At 41.8% G+C, this 18479-nt stretch overlaps 1 protein-coding gene across 1 annotated transcript; it reads right to left on the bottom strand.

Moving 5' to 3' along the window:
• Positions 1 to 366: 366 nt before the first annotated feature.
• On the bottom strand, positions 367 to 17488 carry ergic1 (endoplasmic reticulum-golgi intermediate compartment 1). Its single transcript, XM_071526230.1, has 10 exons — positions 17351 to 17488; positions 10874 to 10935; positions 7834 to 7906; positions 7206 to 7300; positions 5169 to 5293; positions 4420 to 4524; positions 4173 to 4233; positions 3797 to 3897; positions 2848 to 2970; positions 367 to 2119 (listed from the first exon to the last, which is right to left on the bottom strand). The coding sequence occupies exons 1-10, from the start codon at positions 17368 to 17370 to the stop codon at positions 2012 to 2014; spliced, it is 873 nt and encodes a 290-aa protein (XP_071382331.1). The 5' UTR covers positions 17371 to 17488; the 3' UTR covers positions 367 to 2011.
• Positions 17489 to 18479: the final 991 nt, after the last annotated feature.

Raw genomic sequence — 18479 nt, 5'->3', positions numbered from 1 at the left:
GACAACTTGATGTCAGTAAAGAGGAAACATTCAGCTCTAGGGTCTGTCGGTGTCTTTGAAAACAGCAGTTGCTTCCCTGTAGAGCAACCCAGACACCATAACTACTTGAAGATGCATTATTTAATCAAGCAATTACTCCCACCTCTTCAAGTTGGAAAAATATGATTGACCAAAATTACAGATCAAATCCTTGCTAAACCAAACTGTAGGGGAGTTTTTTGCTTGCAGGGCTACAAATCAGTTAAATGTACCTTATAATAAGCTGTCAAAATGGATTAAAAGGATCAATTAGAGAGTTAAACTTGCTCAAACAAGGAAAATGAATGATGTGTAGCAATCTTGAAGCCATGGAGTACCACACTGATTCTACAGTACCTTTACTTGAGGAACAGATAGCATTACAAAGTCTTTTGAGACACAGAACAGGAAATGCATTAACTTCAGAGTAGAAAGACCAGTTTTTGAAGACTTATGATTATCACTGTCCCTGATCACAGAGGCTATGGTAACAACAGCAAAAGAAAGTAACGACCCAAGGGAAAAAACGTCTCAGCCGACAAATTCCCCCCGCCCATATAAAACCAAAACTTCATCACAACTTCATGGAATAACATAAAGAGTAAACAAATTAACACACAATGTAGAATAAATCAAAGTAAATCAACTTCTCTCTTAATAAAAACAAGACATTCACTATGTTTGCAATTATAGAAATGCAATGATGACAGTCAAAAACTGAAAAATCAAAGTCAAAAGATTTCGACAGCGATCACAATTTTTTGGAAACAAGGACGTTTAACAGCTAGGATGAAACATTTGGTATAAGGTGAGTGGAAGGTAAACAAAGATCACCGTTTTAAAAATGTTGTTGACCTTAGGAACCGGTCTATACACATACTGTAGTTGTAACATGCATAAAAGAACCTGTGGAAATACTGGTTTTAGTGACAGCCACTTCAACAGACTGAAAAACAGAAATGAAAGCCGGTGGCGTCAAACGGCACAAAGCTGATACTCTTGTACGGGACGTCAAACCTAAAGGCACACAATTTGAATACTCCAGATCAAACTGATGGGCTGAAGCCACTTTGATATCGCAGAGAACAAAATATGCAAACAGTGTGAGTAACAGGGAACAATGAAACAGTTGACAGTTCACTTGAGTTCAGTCCAGTCTATGCAGGAGCACAGGTTTATATGACAAACCAGTCCAACACTTCCTTCAGTTGACCATTCCCTTTTGCAGTATTGTGGAACCATACACACTAGGGTTAGACCGATATAGGTTTGCCAATATATTGGGCGGATATTGGGCTTTTATTAAATATCAGATGTCAGTCAGGTCAGTCATGTCATCCAGTGCCGAAATGAAGAAGTGTCCTCCATGAATTTTTGCTTAATTGTTAATTTATGTCCTAATGTATCCCAGACTTTCCCCTCCCATTGAATAGATGCAGTGGAGAGTTTTCGTGTCACATGATGCTCTCAATGCCGTTTTAGAGGCTTTTCCACCCTGACAAGAATATACATTTGGGGGAAAGCACTGAATATGTGTAGTGTTTTGGCATGAAAATGGTAAAAATGAAAAAAAATATTGAATATCGGCACAAAATATTGGCTATCGGCAACTGTAGTCAAAAATGTCAGTATCGCTATCGGCCTTCAAACACCCATATCGGTCGAACCCTAACACACAGTACCTTAGACTTCATCTCATCAGTAACAAAAGACAAAAGAGTTTTTTTTCTCCTCTCCTCTCCCCACACTGACGACAGAGGGAACGGACATGTGACCAGTCGATGCCGACAGGTCAGCAGGGCAGACGGAGAGGAGCTTTACACACTGAGATGCAGCCGCGGAGCCCGGTAGCTGCATCTAGTGCTGAGGCCAATTCACTGGTCATTTTGGTACAATCTCAACAAGGGAAAGTTGGATCAGGCAGCATTAGATGCAGCTAACAGGCCGGCAATCTTACAATCATAAATAAGATGTGGGGTGTGAAGAGCGATCCTCAGGACATTTTCCCTATCTGGATCTTCTTCCAGGCTTCTGAGGCGGTGAATATACAGGAGTCGATGATGCCTGCTACTGTGAATGTCCCTCCAATGATGGCACAGATCTAGGGGGAACAGGTCACTCTTTGTCAGTCTCACCATATAAGGAGCAACCGAGTCAATATTTTCTTGTATGGTTATATCTCTGCTCCAAATCCATTGCTTTTAATCACATTCAGGAATCACAACATATTACCGCTGACACTTCAGTGCGTTACAGCTTGACTCACAATCTTGAGCGGTGAGTCATCATCACACTATAAGCACAGTCACCTCCTTTCCATGCCTTAAGTCATGCTAAACTAAAACAACACACAAGACAAATCATGGTGTAGCTCATCAGCTCGGCAGCCGGTCTTATCTGGACCACAACATCAGTGAGCAGTAAATATTCCTTCCTTGTAAAAATTCCTTCCCCAAAAGGGTCAGGTGAGGAGAAAGGGGAGACGAAAACAAAAGGGGAAACAAGGTGGTTGCAGGTTTCAGGAAGTTAAATTTAAGACTTTGAGGAAGTTTTATGAGACTAATGAGAAAAATCCCAAGACCCAAACCAGTAAATGTGAAAAGTGAAAAACTAGTAGTCCTAATATAGGATATACTGTGTGTCCAGGTTGATTTCTCACTAAAAATGTGATGTCAACAATTATTAAATAAAAATGCTTGGGAATTGTCCAGTAGAGCAGTTTTAAGATTAAGTTTTTTCACAGTTTTTCGCTGTATTCAAGACCTTTTAGGGTGTTGAATTTATATAAATCGATGAGAGACCTTTTCCTGTGGAGGACAGTTAACTCACTGTAGTGATGAAGCGGTAGAACGGCTGCCTCCTCTCTGTGTACTTGACTGTGATTGGACTGAGGTCGTATCGGAACCAGATGGCTGGGATGATCCTGCCTGTGTGGCTGTACGCCACATACTCCTACGGGAGACACGGACAAAGACAAACATGTTAGGAATTCAGGCACATATGTTTTCATGTGTTGTAGGGTCATCACTGACTAAAGAGACTGTTTGTCTTATGACCAAAATATTTTGCCTAGGAAACAGTCAATTTAAGTAAAACTGACAATTAGTCCCATTATGTAAAAATTATGATTTAGAGTACAACTGTGTAACTTTAAGTGTTAAATAATGATTATCTTCAGCAGTAGTAGTGGTGTTTATCCAAGACCAATGTTGTTGTGATGTCAGATGTCATGTGCTCATAATTGGAACTCATGAATGATTCACAAAAAATGAATGAACAACAAAACTGACTAAAACTAAAAGATAGAGGGAGGAGGGTATAATGTGAGGTGGTGTGATGTGATGTCATGTTTGTTATTGGCTAACATCAGATATGTTCATATACACTATAAATTTGACAACATGAACATGTTAAACATGAAGGTTGTTGTACTCAAACATTTTTCATTCTTTGCTGATGAGATTTTGGAACATTTTTTTGCTCCGGCCCTCATCCTCCCCAGTTCACAGCCGACTGCCACTGTTATTACTCCACACTCCGAACCCAGCTGTCAGTCAAGGGGATTCTAGGAATTAGTGTGTTTATGGTTTGTTGACATCTAGGTGGACGTCCAGTCACTAGGGGTTGAGCATTCACTTCCGGGTGAGTGGGCAAGTCGAGAGGGAGACATGGCAACACATGTTCTGGCCATATGTCGGGACGGACGGTCACACTGCTTCCATGACTGGTGCGTAAACAACACGATCACACTCGAAAAAGAGGAGAAGGGATACGGTACCTTGTTGGCTACCGTGTACTGGTACGAGAACCTCTGTTTGCCCGATAGGTCTTCATAAACCGTCGGAACAATCTTCAGGATGTAGTCATGCGAGGCCAGAGCTGCAAGGGGGGGGGGAGAAATCATTTCAGTAAAAAAAATGTTCTTCAATGTCCTAAAATGGATGTAGTTTCAGTAGTGACGCAACTAGCTGAAAGCCTTCCATTTGAGATGCAGTGTCAGCTGTCTCCATTCAAACTGCATTGGATTGAATTGGACTGTCCACTAGGTGTCTCATCAACACACCATCCCATGTCAAGAAGTAAGCACGCTTAAATAGCACATAGTTCAACGCAGCGACGTCATGGTGATGAGCGGAGATAGACAGCATACGTACGATTTGATGCCAGCCTGTCCGCCCCTCCTAACGCATTGAAGGCGCCCTGGACTTTCTGTACCTGCGTGAGAATAGACAGAAAAGAGAGACAGAGGTATTTTGACCTAGCTGGATCTTATCTACCTCCATTGTGCATGAGTATGTGTGTGTGTATATATATATACACAGAGTACGTGCGTATGTGTGTGTGTGAAATAGGGGTCGATAGAATGCGAGATAGGCAGGTTCTGAATAATAGAGTCCTGACCTGGAGCTTTTCTCCGAAGGCCAGCTTGTGGATGGTGTGGGTCATGTCGGGGCTTTGGGGCTGCGCTGTGGCACTGTGTGTCGACACGTGGAAGTTTCCTGGTACCTGAAGACAGACAGACACACACACACACACACACACACACACAGGCGCACACACACAGAGCTAGGTTAGTGAGTGCCAATAGTCCTTGCAGTACATTTAGTTAGCAAATGACCAAGTTTGAATACACAATCAGTTGGAAATTACAATGTTCTTTGCTTCCAGGAGGATAAACATCAAACCACTTAAAATGTTCCACAAAATTTCCCAATTATTCCACAGGTGCTTAGCTCTGCTGCTCTTTCGGCTTGTACATTTAACCAAGTAAGAGCGTCAAATGTGCAACCGCTGGGTTAATCATTTTAAGCATACTGGAAAGAGTGACGCAAAACACGGGTGTCAGGACAAAAAGGGCTTGCAGGGCCCAGACTATACACTCCGATGTAACTGATGCCTATCCTCGAGCATGCTCTTCCATTTAACATAACTCAATTTAGACTGGAGGAATACGCAGGCTGGCCTCATTCCTCTGAGGCGGCGTCCAGCTCCTGTATTAAACTCTGAGACAGATAAACAACGCATAGTCTGAAAGGTTATGTTCCACTTAAATTCCAATGCTTCTTATCCGGTCCATCATAATGTAATTACTGGGCACAAAACAGACTTCTGCCTCTCTCCGAAGGGGGATCGGTGAGGGGAGGCCTTACTTTGTTGATGGTGAACTCTCCCTCAAAGCGGCAGCCATAGCCCTGGTTGAGGGGAACCTTCATTGAGTTGTCTATGTGGCCGACCTCATGGCGACCCATCTCATCCTGGATGTCCAAACCCACCACTGAGGAAATCAAGATGGGAGAGAGACGGGAAGGGAAAAAAAAGGGATAGAAGAGAAAGAATATGAAGCAGAGTGGTCACATCCTCTGCCGGTCCCAGTCTTTTTTTAGTACATTAAAATCACCAAAACAAGTATTTTATTTACACAGAGAGAGAGAAAGAGGAAGAGGAAGAGAATTCAAAATATCAGTGTTGACCCACAGAATAAACGACGTAAAGGCCAAAGCGCCATCTGACAGAGAGGTGCTGACTCGGCCAAACAGACCTACCTATCCTGACCATACCGCTCAGTGACGCTCTGTCTGTGTTTTTCCATCTAGTCTTGAGTGAACACACAGACACACACAGACACACACACACACCCCTCCCCCCAGAGGCTGCTCTGTCTGTGTTGGCACACTGACAGTGGCCTATTTTCAGAGGCTGTCTGTGTGTTGGCTAGCACAGCGGAGAGGGATGTCTGCTGGATGTGTGCTGAAACCGCCACATGCCGTCTGTCTGACCTTTGACATTTGAGACAAGTTCACCCCCCCATCCACTCCAGTGGCACTCTCAAAATACAGTGCACCAATATAAGTTAAGTCTTCCAATGCGCTGACCGTTTCTCCTTTTTAAGACATTTAACATTTAAAGTCTGTTCATGCAAAGTGGATCTTAGGGAGGTGTGTGTGGGTGGGTGTGGGGGGGGAATTATTATAAGGTTATTATAAATGTTTCTGCTTTTCCATGAAGTCACAAATCAAGCGCTGGCTAGGCGTAAAGGTCGCTGGAGGAAGAGCGCGTCTAACTCTGGAACAGCTTCACAAGGTGAAACAGATACACAGTCAAGAGAGACGGAAATGCCAGCTTTCCATGACACACGATGATCTTTCTCTACAAGTGAATTTGTAACAGATGATAACCGTTTGGGGAGGCTGGAAAATAACCTGATGTACAATATTAACCCGCTTGGGAGACGAGTGGTTTTCAATTCATTATGCTAAGCTGCAGTAGGGTTTGACCGATGTGTGGGTGTGGGTATGTAAGACCGCCGCACATTTCTGCTGAAAAGTTTAAATTCTGCAAACAAACAAAACCGCCATACATACAATCATCAAGAGCTTTAATGGGATACAGCAGTAGACAGTCTTTGTTTAGGCATGCCATGAGTGAGGTCTTCTAAACACATGGCCAGCAGCTGTGCGTCTGGATGCCAAAGCCTCGCTCTCAAAAAATCTGGACTTAATTTTTCACACGACCATTTATTAGCTTTGCCATTTTTGGAGATTGAGCTTGAATGATTTGTGTGTTTTCTCTGCTGCCCGAGCCCCGGGCATGTGTGTGGACGGATGTGAGGGAACGCGTTGTGTGTGTGTGTGTGTGTGTTCTCGTTGCCTGTGCGATTTGTCATTGGGCATAGTTTCTGAGGGGAGTCATATGGAGCAAATAACCAGTGACTGCTCTCTGTCCTGGCTCGGTTCACTGGGCCTGCCCACTTCTGACATCGCAGTACAGTAGATGAGCCAACATAGGACAACTTTGTGTCAGACGCGGATCAGGACTGTGTGCCGGTACTAGATCAAACGGAGGCGAAAGAGACGGGAGGCTGGGCTCAAGTCTAAGTGTTATCTAGGATCCGTCAAAACACAACACAGAAGACAGCCAAGTAAACAAACCATTATGCAATTTTGACAATCTACTTCTCTATCTAGGGCATCGTTTGTCCTCCACCAATATGCCATGCTGAATGATAGCGCAGGGTAATGAGAGCAAGACACTGAGGCTTCTGATAAGAGCGGCAGGGCAAAGAAAGCATTAACTTGTAAAAAAAAAGAGGCCATAAAAAGTGTAAAAAAGAAGACAGTGCATACAGACAGGGAGTGTAATAGAGAAATTAAGAGTTGTATTTGATATATGTATGTATATATACTCACAATCACAGTGTAAGTTTGGCAAACTGATGTTTAAACTCACATCTATCTTCCCACCACTGTCTTTATCAGGATCATCCACATACAGTTCATTTACACTGTCAACACAAGATGAACACACAGGAGGCAAAGGTTAGGTAAGCTGAATGAAAAAAAAAAAAAACACATTTAACGAGAGCAGAAAAGCTTGAAGATTTTCATTTGAAAACCATTTATAATGAGGCTATTTCTTCTCCCATCATGCGTTCTTTACACAGCACCTTAACAGCTGGGGGTTCGTCTCGTACCAAAATTGCATGAAAAGAGCATTTGTGTATCTTTGTCAATGTAATTTCCTTCCTGTCACTCCCTCCCCAAGTTATCCCCTCTTGCACAGCGCCGAGCGGCTGACGCACGCACAAAGCCAATTTCCTGTGAGAAAATTGACTCCATTTGTTGGTTACGACACTGAGCCAACAGAATACATCATAATGAAGGCATTGACATTCATGATTAAGTCCCTGTCTTGCATGTTTCATACTGCGGGTCCTGTGTGGCAACAGAGTAACTGTATTACGTAGGTTTCTGTGTTTCAGCTGCAGGATGTTACGAGACAAACTGTCATTCGGAGGTTGGGTGTTGTGGTACCTACATTTCAGTGGCTATGAATCCCGTCAGTTCAGACAGGAACAGGAAGAGCATGAAGACACAGCAGAGGATGGAAACTGTGGAGGGAGAGAGGAAGAGAGGATGGGAGTTAGAAAGCGTACCTTGTTTAAATTTAGACCACTGTTGCTCAAATGGGGTTTTATGTTTTTCAGAATGATCTCAAATTACAGCAGCGTTTCAAGGAATAGCCCAAACTAAATGAGCCACACTGTTCTACCATTTAGGAATGACTGACCTAAGCTATTGACATTAATGAAATCACAGCAGAGTCATAAAAATGTTCTCTAAATAGCTATGTTTTACTAGTGGTGTTAAGCCTGCCATTACACCGCTTTTTAAAGACCCTCCTTCAGTCATTACATCTTTAATGCCAACGCACCAGGCAGCCATTACAGCATATCTGCTTTGAGGAGGGTGAGCTCATGCTACGTAAATCCTACAAACAGGTCATTTTAAGTTTCCTGAGACGAACTCACACACTGACAATCACCTAGACCAAACACGACTCCTACGGAGCAGCTTCACCGCAGAGGACTGAACTCAAAGTTAGCCAGAAACCAAATTAGGATGTTGAACCTTAAATAATAATAATAAGCATTCTTGTTTAATTTGAGCCAAAAGAAGGAGTGTGCTTAAAAGGAGAAATGGCCGGGCTGTCCGTTTCATTTTATCTTGTTTGTAATATGTCAAAATAATCAGCCAACGGATCATATAAAACGCTGTCATGTGTTTACTAAGATAAATTTAGGGGTAACTGATCTGTATCTACGCAACTGTGGTCTATCCGGTATGGTGACTGCCTGAGTCAGAAAGCTCTCACTCAGCAGGTGAGGCTTGTTTACGTGGCAACAGTCTCCTAGGATCATGCAGTCACATGACCCTGTGGTTGGCAGGGCGTCACAGGCCGACCTGTGGCTGGCCGAGGCTTTACAGAAGGTAATGTTTAACTAAGGCACAAACAATAGGGAGTGTCGCTATGACACATAGGCCACCAATTCAGGTTCATCAAAGGACACGTAATTCTTCCCAGGCCTCAAAGGGCACGTTACTGGAAAGGGATTACTACAGACCAGAGTAATGGGTTACTGATCTCAGTTTCAGCAGCTCCACAATGGAAAAAATGACAATCCAAAATCATTTACAAACATATCACACGGGTGGTTTCATTTAAGCTTGAGGCGTAACCCCAACTCATCCTTCCCAATGTTCACACACTGCGTTTCCATTGCTTGAAAGTGACGCTTGATAGTAGTGTCAGTGTATTATAAAGCTGATTCACTGTGCTATAATCCTGACAAAGAGGTTGTGACACAGTGATTACAATACAATGACACAATGAAAAGGCTTTTCACAATAAAAGTGACATCAGACACTAGTACAGCATTTCTTTTATGTAATGTGCCGTTTTTGTACTGTCTAAGGTACATTTTCCAGACACAACAGAAACACGTGAGAACTTTCTATCGGCACAGAATAGTTTCAAACAAATATCATGTTGGAAAAACTATCACACAAGGGTTTCATCCTATCAAGGCAAGAATGACAGAAAACCACCATGGCAAAAACAGCAGTACTGTCCCAAGTAAATACCGTAAAAATTGAACTCAGTGGAATGTGGCTCTAAAAAAATAACAAAAGGCGAGGGGTCAAATATTTGGCCTTTTGTGAAGAGGGGGAGTCTGTTTGTGGTTGCCTCTGAACTAGACGAGCCATAATGTGAGTTTCCCTGCTGCGGGCGACACAATAACTGCGATCTAACACCTAAATCAACCCGATGCCCTCACCCCGAGGCAGCGGGTTCAAGTAGATCGAGGCAGGAAGGGTGTCGACTGAGTACAGGAAGAACTCCCATCCATTTCCTCTTTTGTGGAATCTATGGCTTATTCATAAAAAAAACACACAAAAAAAACACTCTGTTCTTAGTAAACTGGGAAGGTGTTTGAATCTGTTATATCTGAAGTGAGGATTATTCAATGACAGCGCTCCCCACCCATTTGATGATCAATTTTGTTAGGGGGTCGGCCCATGAATAACCAATACTAGCAACTGATTGAGCAAAGCAAAAACTTCATCATCACATTGTTTGCATCCTATCAAGCGGTGAATAATCACTGCAATCAATGGTTACACAGTGACTTATTGATGACAAACAGGAAAACACATGACCTAACAGGAAAAGCATTCAGATCTCGCTGATGAGGTCTCGATTGCCTGTGGCGATGAGAGAACATGATCATTAACATTCTTACCATAGTAGCTACGCTCAAACAGGTACTTACCAGAATCCTCACCCCACCCTCTCCCTCCCTCTCCCCCCTCCCTTGGGATATACCTCTACACTGGGACAGGCAGGTACTTGAATTACAGCTGCCAGCTCCTCCCCCTTCTAAACTCTTCCTCAATGAATCCACCTCCTTCAGTACCTGGTACCTTTCTCTCTATGTACCTGCTGAAAATGCATGCAGGTGACTTACTAGCAAATGCTAAGGGCCAACCGGCTTACAATTAGCAAAGCTATTAATTCTTGCCATTTTAGAGTTGCACATTTTGTAGAAAGCCAAATATGCAAAAGTCAACATACTAAATAGATGTTCCCACATAACCTCACTTGCTATGCAAGTGTGTTTTTCGTGTTTTGTTTTTTCCTTCTGCTTATTCTTGCCTTTCCGTTTGTTGACTATAAACAGCACAGGTGAAATCATGAGTTTAGAATTATCATGGTTGTATCTGGGTGAAGTGCAGTTCTCAGATATTGAGCATCACAGTTTTGACATCTAGTTTGACATGTAGTGAAATGTATCTTTAGTTTTATAGCTCAGTTTCAGTTTCAAAGGAAAATTGGATGAATATGATTTAATAAAATAATTTAAAAAAAAAAACAATACACAAGCATAAAGTAACAAAGATCAAAGATTTGAGAATATGCGGACTCAATTTTGATAAAAAAAATAAAATAAATAAAAACGTCATATAGCACCTTATAACTCCAATAGGTGCATGGAGGACTGTACTACTATACTCACTGAAAGCTCCTGTGTATGTGGGCTGGGTGAGATCTTTTGGTACTTTCCTGTAGATATCGAATCTGAGGAGGGAAGAAAAGAGAAGGAAAAAAAAGAAAAGAAAAAAAATAGCAGTGAGAAAGAAAGGAAAAAAATAGAAAACGTAAACACTAGGCTATGTGCTGAGAAAAGGAGCACAGTCTGTACCCATCAGGCTGTGCGATATTACAGAAGAGCGGTGGAATGTTAGCTCTGGACCACAGCCATGACATACAGGCCCAGACGGCCAGCCGTAACACACACACACACACACACACACACACACACACACACACACACACACACACACACACACACACACACACACACACACACACACACACACACACACACACACACACACACACACACACACACACACACACACACACACACACACACACACACACACACACACACACACACACACACACACACACACACACCAGTGAAAAAGGAGGCACACATATAAACACAACTAGGGTGAGAACTTCAAATCATATGGTTTGGTTTTCTTGGCAGTGAGTGGAACTTACAGTACAATTACACACAGTAATTTCCTCATTTTTTCCAGTGTGTGATTCAGTGTGACAGAGTAGGAATGTAGGTTCAGACTCATCTCAGTCTTCAAGTTCAACATTTTCTGTGAGATATTTTCAGCAAAATGAACAAGTCAAACAGTGAATCAGAACCAGAGGAGGATCCTTGCCACCTCACGCAATCAACGCTCGCCTTGTGAAACACTGCCGTTGCCTATTTGGGGAGCCGAGAGGAAAAAGCCTCTGCTACTCAACGGCGAAACTATTTAGGTTCGCGAGCGCCGAGCCGTCCCGCGCATGGCCTTTTTGGGCAGTGAAAACGTTTTCGACCCAAACTCCATCTCTCGGCTGCCCAAAACCCCACCCACTCTACTCCTCGTCTCCTTCCAAAACATTCACATCTGCTCGCATTTCTTCCACCGAGCGCTGCCAGTGAAATAATCACAGCTGACGCAATGCAGGGAGGGGGAGGAAGCGGGAGGGAGGGCTTCCGGTCCAGGCCCCTCGACCCTCGCTGCTTCGCTCGGTTTCGCCTCCACTACTGCTGCTTTCCTTCTCCCTCTCTCCTACCACACAAGGCCCCAGGATCCTCAGCACCCCAAGTCTTACTCAATCTATTTCTCATAACAACCCCCTCTCTCTTTCGCCATACCCATCTATAACTCCTTCACCTTCCTCCACCCACGTCCCATTAGTATTAGGATCATTGTGTGCTGATGGCTGGCCTGGCAGGATGTGGAGGGCATAACAGACCCCTGTGGTGTAGAAGGGGAGGGGGGGGGGGGTGTCAGGGAGGGGCTGTTCTGTAACAGAGGATCAGAATAAACTAGATCAACACACTTCCTGGCTGCTTCACCATTGTGTCGAGGCACAGTCTCCTTCCTTTACCTCCTCTTCACCCAGCCACCCCGATCCGACCCGACACAACACAACCAGACAGGTGGAGCACGCCCAGTGATAAATATATCACTGTTGTCATGTCAAAACCTCCAATTTGGTTGATTTTCACGTTCTAAGTTCAACTGAACGATTAATTGCTCCTGTATAGGGCTGCAACTAATGACTATTTTAATTGACGATTAATCTGTCGATTATTTTCTCGATTAATCGATTAGTTGTTTGGTCTATAAAATGTCAGAAAATGGTGAAAAATGACGATCAGTGTTTCCCAAAGCCCAAGATGACGTCCTCAAATGTCTTGTTTTGTCCACAACCCAAAGATATTCAGTTTACTGTCATAGAGGAGTAAAGAAACCAGAAAATATTCACATTTAAGAAGCTGGAATCAGAGAATTTTGACTTAATTTTCTTAAAAAATTACTCAAACTGATTAATCGATTATCAAAATAGCTGGTGATTAATTTAATAGTTGACAACTAATTGATTAATCGTTGCAGCTCTACTCCTCTATAGGTTGGATAATTTGTATGGTCCTTGGTGCGAATTAAACCTTTTGAAAACCCATTGGATAAACTCTAAAATGCATGGCAGTTTGTTTTTCCTTAGTTCCCGAAAAGCTGACATTTTGGAGATATAGTTTTCACATGACAGCAACGGTATGAAATATTGGAGGAAAAACCATCATGTTTTGCAGTTATACAACTCGTGCGCATCAAGCTTAGGAATTCAGTTACTCTTTGCTGCTAAGATAATGAGCTTTCTCGGCTCGGAACATTTTGTATTCATGAATATTAATATTGACCCTTGAGAGTTCATCTCTTGGTCTATCGTCGGTGTTGTAATTTTCTGAATTACAGTCAACACGTCCCCCCTCCTCCACCCCCCGCTGTTCTCTTTCTCCTGTAAGGGGATGTTTTGTCATTAGTGGGGACACTGTGTACCATCCTCTCTCCGTTAACAGCAAGAAATGGAAGCATGTGACTGCTTTAAAAGGAAGGGGCTAGTGTAGATTGAGTGTATCACGCAAATGAGTCATAGTGAGTCAGTAGTTTGTCCATTTCATGTATTGCTGAGTAAACCCTCATTACAGGCAGTTGGGGAAGTTCTCACATATCAGGAACTATAGGCGACAGGTTTGGTGCCTATAGGTTACACATGTACAGTAGAACTCAACAGTGCAGTGGATTGACAAAAACATTGTTGTTAACTGTCACTGTGCACCCTGTTCCTCTGATCTCTGTCTCTGCACATCACCTCTACATGTTACTCTACTTTACGTGTTACTTCCTTAAGTAAATAAAATTATGTAAATAGCTAACAATGCACATTTGTACATCTGATAATGTGTTTAGCCAACAAGGCACCATGGCACACTCTGCAGATCTTGCACTCGACTATAGGGTTTAAAGCTGCAACTAACGATTATTTTCATTGTCGATTATTTTCTCGATTAATTGATTAGTTGTTTGGTCTATAAAATGTCAGAAAATGGTGAAAAATGTCGAGCAGTGTTTCCCAAAGCCCAAGATGACGTCCTCAAATGTCTTGTTTTGTCCACAACCCAAAGATATTCAGTTTACTGTCATAGAGAAGTAAAGAAACCAGAAAATATTCACATTTAAGAAGCTGGAATCAGAGAATTTTGACTTATTTTTCTTAAAAAAATACTCAAACTGATTAATCGATTATCAAAATAGTTGGCGATTAATTTAATAGTTGACAACTAATCGATTAATCGTTGCAGCTCTAATAGGGTTAGACCGACATATCGCACATTAAATATCAGATATCAGCCAGTCAGTCTCCTCCACCTCCGATATGAGGTTAATTGTTCGCTAATGTTTTCTGTTAATAAATTAGCTGCTAACATGGAATGAATTTCATTAGTACTGGTTTCAATGGAGAGTTTTACTGTCCCCTGATGGTCTAAATGCTGACAAGAATACAGTTCTTTAACACTGAAAACTTGTAATTTTTGGGCATAAAAATGATCAAATTTAAAGATACTGAATAGCAGTGTCAGTTCCAACCGTACAAAATACACGCCATTCAAAGCGTACTTCAGTCTAAATTTGTAAATTTGTTACATAGCGAGAATTGTTTCAAGCCAATCGGAGCTCTGAATTAGCATGATGATGATGCTGTATCTTTAATCTTAATTACGTTTTATATATATATTGTATTTTTATGTATTTCCTATTCTTTGCTATGAGGATCCTGTGTCCCCTTGAGAAAGTTCATCATCAGTTCATCAACAGCATTAAGGCTGTGTCATCTTTTTTCATCCAGTCATCCCCTGGAAGTGTGTGTCAAGTTTCAACAGTCAGCAGCCACTGTCAACATTACGGTAAGTTACGTCTACTCATGTGTAACTATGCACTATGGAAGCATATACTAACACTACAGGACTATCAGGCACAATCACAAGACACCGTCATCATCATGCTAACTGACATCCATCTAACAGTCACCATGATCAAATCATCAAAGGGGCAGACGCTGCATCTTCAAAGTAAGCGAGACAACACCTAGGTGTCAAGACGTGGCACAATCTGACAGCAGAGCTGAGCTCAGGGACATAATCCTTTCATTCATGCAGTCATTCATTAGCACCGCAGTGCTGTCGCTCTCAATTAGATTAGCTTGACTATAGGAAGTTGCTCTCTGTCTGTGCAGAAATTACGTTAGTGTTGAAAGAACATGTGAAATCACCGTGGCCGTTTCATACAAAAATCAAAAAAGGAATTTCATTATATTCTCCTGCAGCTGATTACTGTTATTACCATGATAATTAGCCTAAAGCCTCTAGAAAAAAACAAATCAGTATATAAATCTGACAGAGACATTCACATCTATCACATCTACTCAGTGTATCAGTCTGTTATATTCCTATGTAGTGTTCAGCTGAACAGTGTTTATCTGGGACAGGCTCACAGTTGTTTCTCACCCTGACTGACTTGAAAAATCCTATAATCGAATATCCGGTCACTACACTATGACTGTATGCGACTAAAATTCTTAGGTGACTAATACCTATATCCTTAATTAAATCATCTGTTTGCCTCTGCCCCCAAAGTATAAAATAGGCCTATAAAATAATATTCTAGGACAATCTGCATGACAAGAACTACAGAGTCGGAGTATTTGCAGCGATGCCTTTGAGGCCGCTGCTTCTGTGTGTAAAAACAGGCCGACCAATTTTAGACTGGCCTTTTACTGGAGGTTTGCTTTGCAGAACTACAGCTTGTTTGAGTTTTAGGTAAAGGAGATGCAGCTACTATTTGAGAAGCATTTCAGCTTGGATGCTAAGTGACAGCTTATATAACTCATTCAATAATGCAGTAACTAAACAAAAATGATAATAATCAAATGCAGCATATCATGACCTAGATTAGATTACAAAAATCAACGACGGCCTTTAATAAAAGACACCGAAAGCTTCTCTGAGATACTTTGCTGTTCATGTGAAGATACAAGGAATCCTCATTAGATTATTGTGAAGGTGGAAAAACAATACAAGATTCCTTGAAATAGGCCTAAACACAATATGCACAAAACATATTCACACTGGATTATTTTGACAGAAACTGTGGTAGCGATATGGATTTAAATAGTCTAATTATACGTTTTAAATAAAAACCTATGGTGTTACACGCTCTCCCACTAGATTTCGCACTGTTGACTAACATCCTCTTTTTATATAGTATTTCTGGTGTGGGTGAGACCGCTGACCCACCAATCTGTTTCCATCTGTTGCAATGCAGATCTTGTATAGTAGGTTCAGTGCCCCAAGTCAATGAAACATCTGAATGGGAGGTGGCCACTTGATAACCCCAGAGACATATCCGCTCCCACCTACCCCTCTTTCCTCATCCCAGCCAGGTTTCAACACAGGCGCTCTCCCAAAATAGTACAAAGGAGCGTTACATCAGATCCTGTTAATTGTTAAATTCATTCTTATTACAACAGATCTGTGGGCTCCGAGACAGATCTGACAACAACTGTGACGAGTTCAAGGGACAGCCTGTCACAGTGTCACTTATGGTAAATTCAAGATTTGGGCCAGATTTAGCTCCAAATAAACCATCGCTCCATACTGCTGACTGAGGATGACAATCGGCTGAAACTTGCTTACAGCATTTTCTCCACCATTAGTTTCACTTCTCTTGTTTTTGAGCTATTTTTATTAAGAATTTCCATAGATAATAACTTTGGCGCAAGGAAAATGCAGGCCACCAACCTGTAGAGTCATCCACCTGGTAGCCTTTCTACTCTGGGCTTCCTAAGTCAGTAGGTATCTGTCACAACCGAATACTATGAGCTGACCACTATGCAAATGATAGCTGTGTGCCAATATCCTGTCTTTTTTTCCAATAGGGTGTGCACTATTGACATTTTTCAGCCACTGCCTAGGTGTGTGCCTCTGTGTTGTGTAGCCCATGTATCAGTAGAGACTTAAAAAGGTCCGGCACTCTGTCTGCTGTCTGGTGCAATTTCTTGACTGTTTATTGACTGGATATTGATGTGCTGCTAATCCTGACTGCTTTGAGCCTTTGCTCTTCAGTGGGGAGAGTTAGAGATGTACAGCTTTGACACATCAATGGCTACAGTTAGATAAAACCAGGCTACCAGGTTTGTTTAGTAAAACATACAGCTATGGCAAAACAGTGTTGACAGAAGTGACTGCTCCTGTGGCCTAGGTTCCATAAATCAGTTTCAAGTTTTGCAAATATCAGGATGGATGAGGAAACCTGTACGCGCACATTAAATCAAGATAAGGAGTTTATACGGGTTACACAAACATATTGGAAACACTGTATGGACTGAACAAAACCCTCGACGCCCCCTGCAACAATGTAGCCCATTCATGCCATTTGTGAAACACTACTAGTCCAACTTTGACTTGCGCATTTGTAGGCGATGGTTTCCCCAGCGTTGATTCATCCATGCACACAGACTGCAAAACAGCGCGAGCGTCCCTCCATATCGCTACCACAATGAACCGAAGCCCCATACTCACCTCCTAACATCGAAAGGCATGATGTTTGCACGTTTGACAGGGGATTTAGTGGACAAAGCTAGAATCAACGGGCAGCCACAGAGCTCTCTTCAATGCTACCGGTTGTTCATTGGTACCGGGTTGACGTCAGCTTAGGACGCTTTGCAAAATCCGATTGGCTGAGAGCCGTTTCCTGTTGACCGTGATTCTTCTTCCTCCGAAAGCCATGCCAACGTTTTTCTATTGCTCGCGTTAAGAAATTATGGAATAATGATTTTTGACCATATACCATATATTATTGACCATATCTGCGAAAACTTTGTCTTATGGTGGAAAAATGCCGTTTTTCTTTCTGCTTTCTTTGAGTAGGCTATAATAGAAGCAAGGAGAAAAAATTATTTATTTAATTTTATTATTTTATTTACTAAATATTCGTCAATAATTAGTCAATAAAATACAGTCAGTGTAGTATTATAGAAATAACTTGAACTACATAACTTCAAATTTATGGATAAAAAATATTCTTAATATTTTAGGATATTTTAGGATATTGAGCAATATATACATTCTATACTCTTCCAATATAAAGCTGTGACATTATTAAACATAGTTTTCTTGTAATTACATGTACCCATAGCTAGGCCTACTTTGTATTCTGCATTCTATATACGTATATATACATACATTTTTGTTGACCTACCATATGATTTATTCTCCAAGACCAAGCAATTTCATGATTTCTGTTAAAACTAAGTAGCAGCCTACAATTTTCAATCAAACTACAATCTGTTTCATGTTCACGATTAACTTGACCTATAGCAAACACCATGATCGTTCACCATGAATAGAATTTAGTTATAAGAACCGCCTGAAGATGTGAGTGATATATAGGAAATTATATTATTTAGGATATTTTCTGAGTGACCTTTTGATTTTATAAACCTATATAACATGCTGATGTTATTTAGCCCGTATTACTTTTCCCACCTTCAGATATCTCTTCCAGTCCAGTAAAATCATCAGTGCAACAGGCCTTGAAGGACCTAACTGCAGCGAAGGTACCGTCTGAGGTGAGGTGATGTGCACTGGGACCCAAATCTGACCGGTCTGTGAAGTGCCAACTTTAAACAGCAAGACGTCAACCAAGTTG

This window comes from Centroberyx affinis, unplaced genomic scaffold (genome assembly GCF_046629955.1).
Source record: "Centroberyx affinis isolate AG114_WGS23_722 - 3 ecotype Tasmania unplaced genomic scaffold, CSIRO-AGI_Caff_v1 ptg001395l_1, whole genome shotgun sequence".
Classification (NCBI taxonomy): Eukaryota; Metazoa; Chordata; class Actinopteri; order Beryciformes; family Berycidae; genus Centroberyx; species Centroberyx affinis.
The sequence above is the reverse complement of the archived record's forward strand: the minus strand, read 5'-3'. Positions and strand labels throughout refer to the sequence as shown.

Excerpts from the sequence above, each read along its gene's own strand:
- ergic1 (XM_071526230.1), bottom strand. The coding sequence starts at position 17,370 with ATGCCTTTCGATGTTAGGAG. Across the intron at positions 7,907-10,873 it reads CACATACACAGGAGCTTTCA|TTTCCATCCTCTGCTGTGTC; the intron begins GTGAGTATAGTA and ends CTCCCTCCACAG. Across the intron at positions 2,120-2,847 it reads TCTACCGCTTCATCACTACA|ATCTGTGCCATCATTGGAGG; the intron begins GTGAGTTAACTG and ends TGTTCCCCCTAG.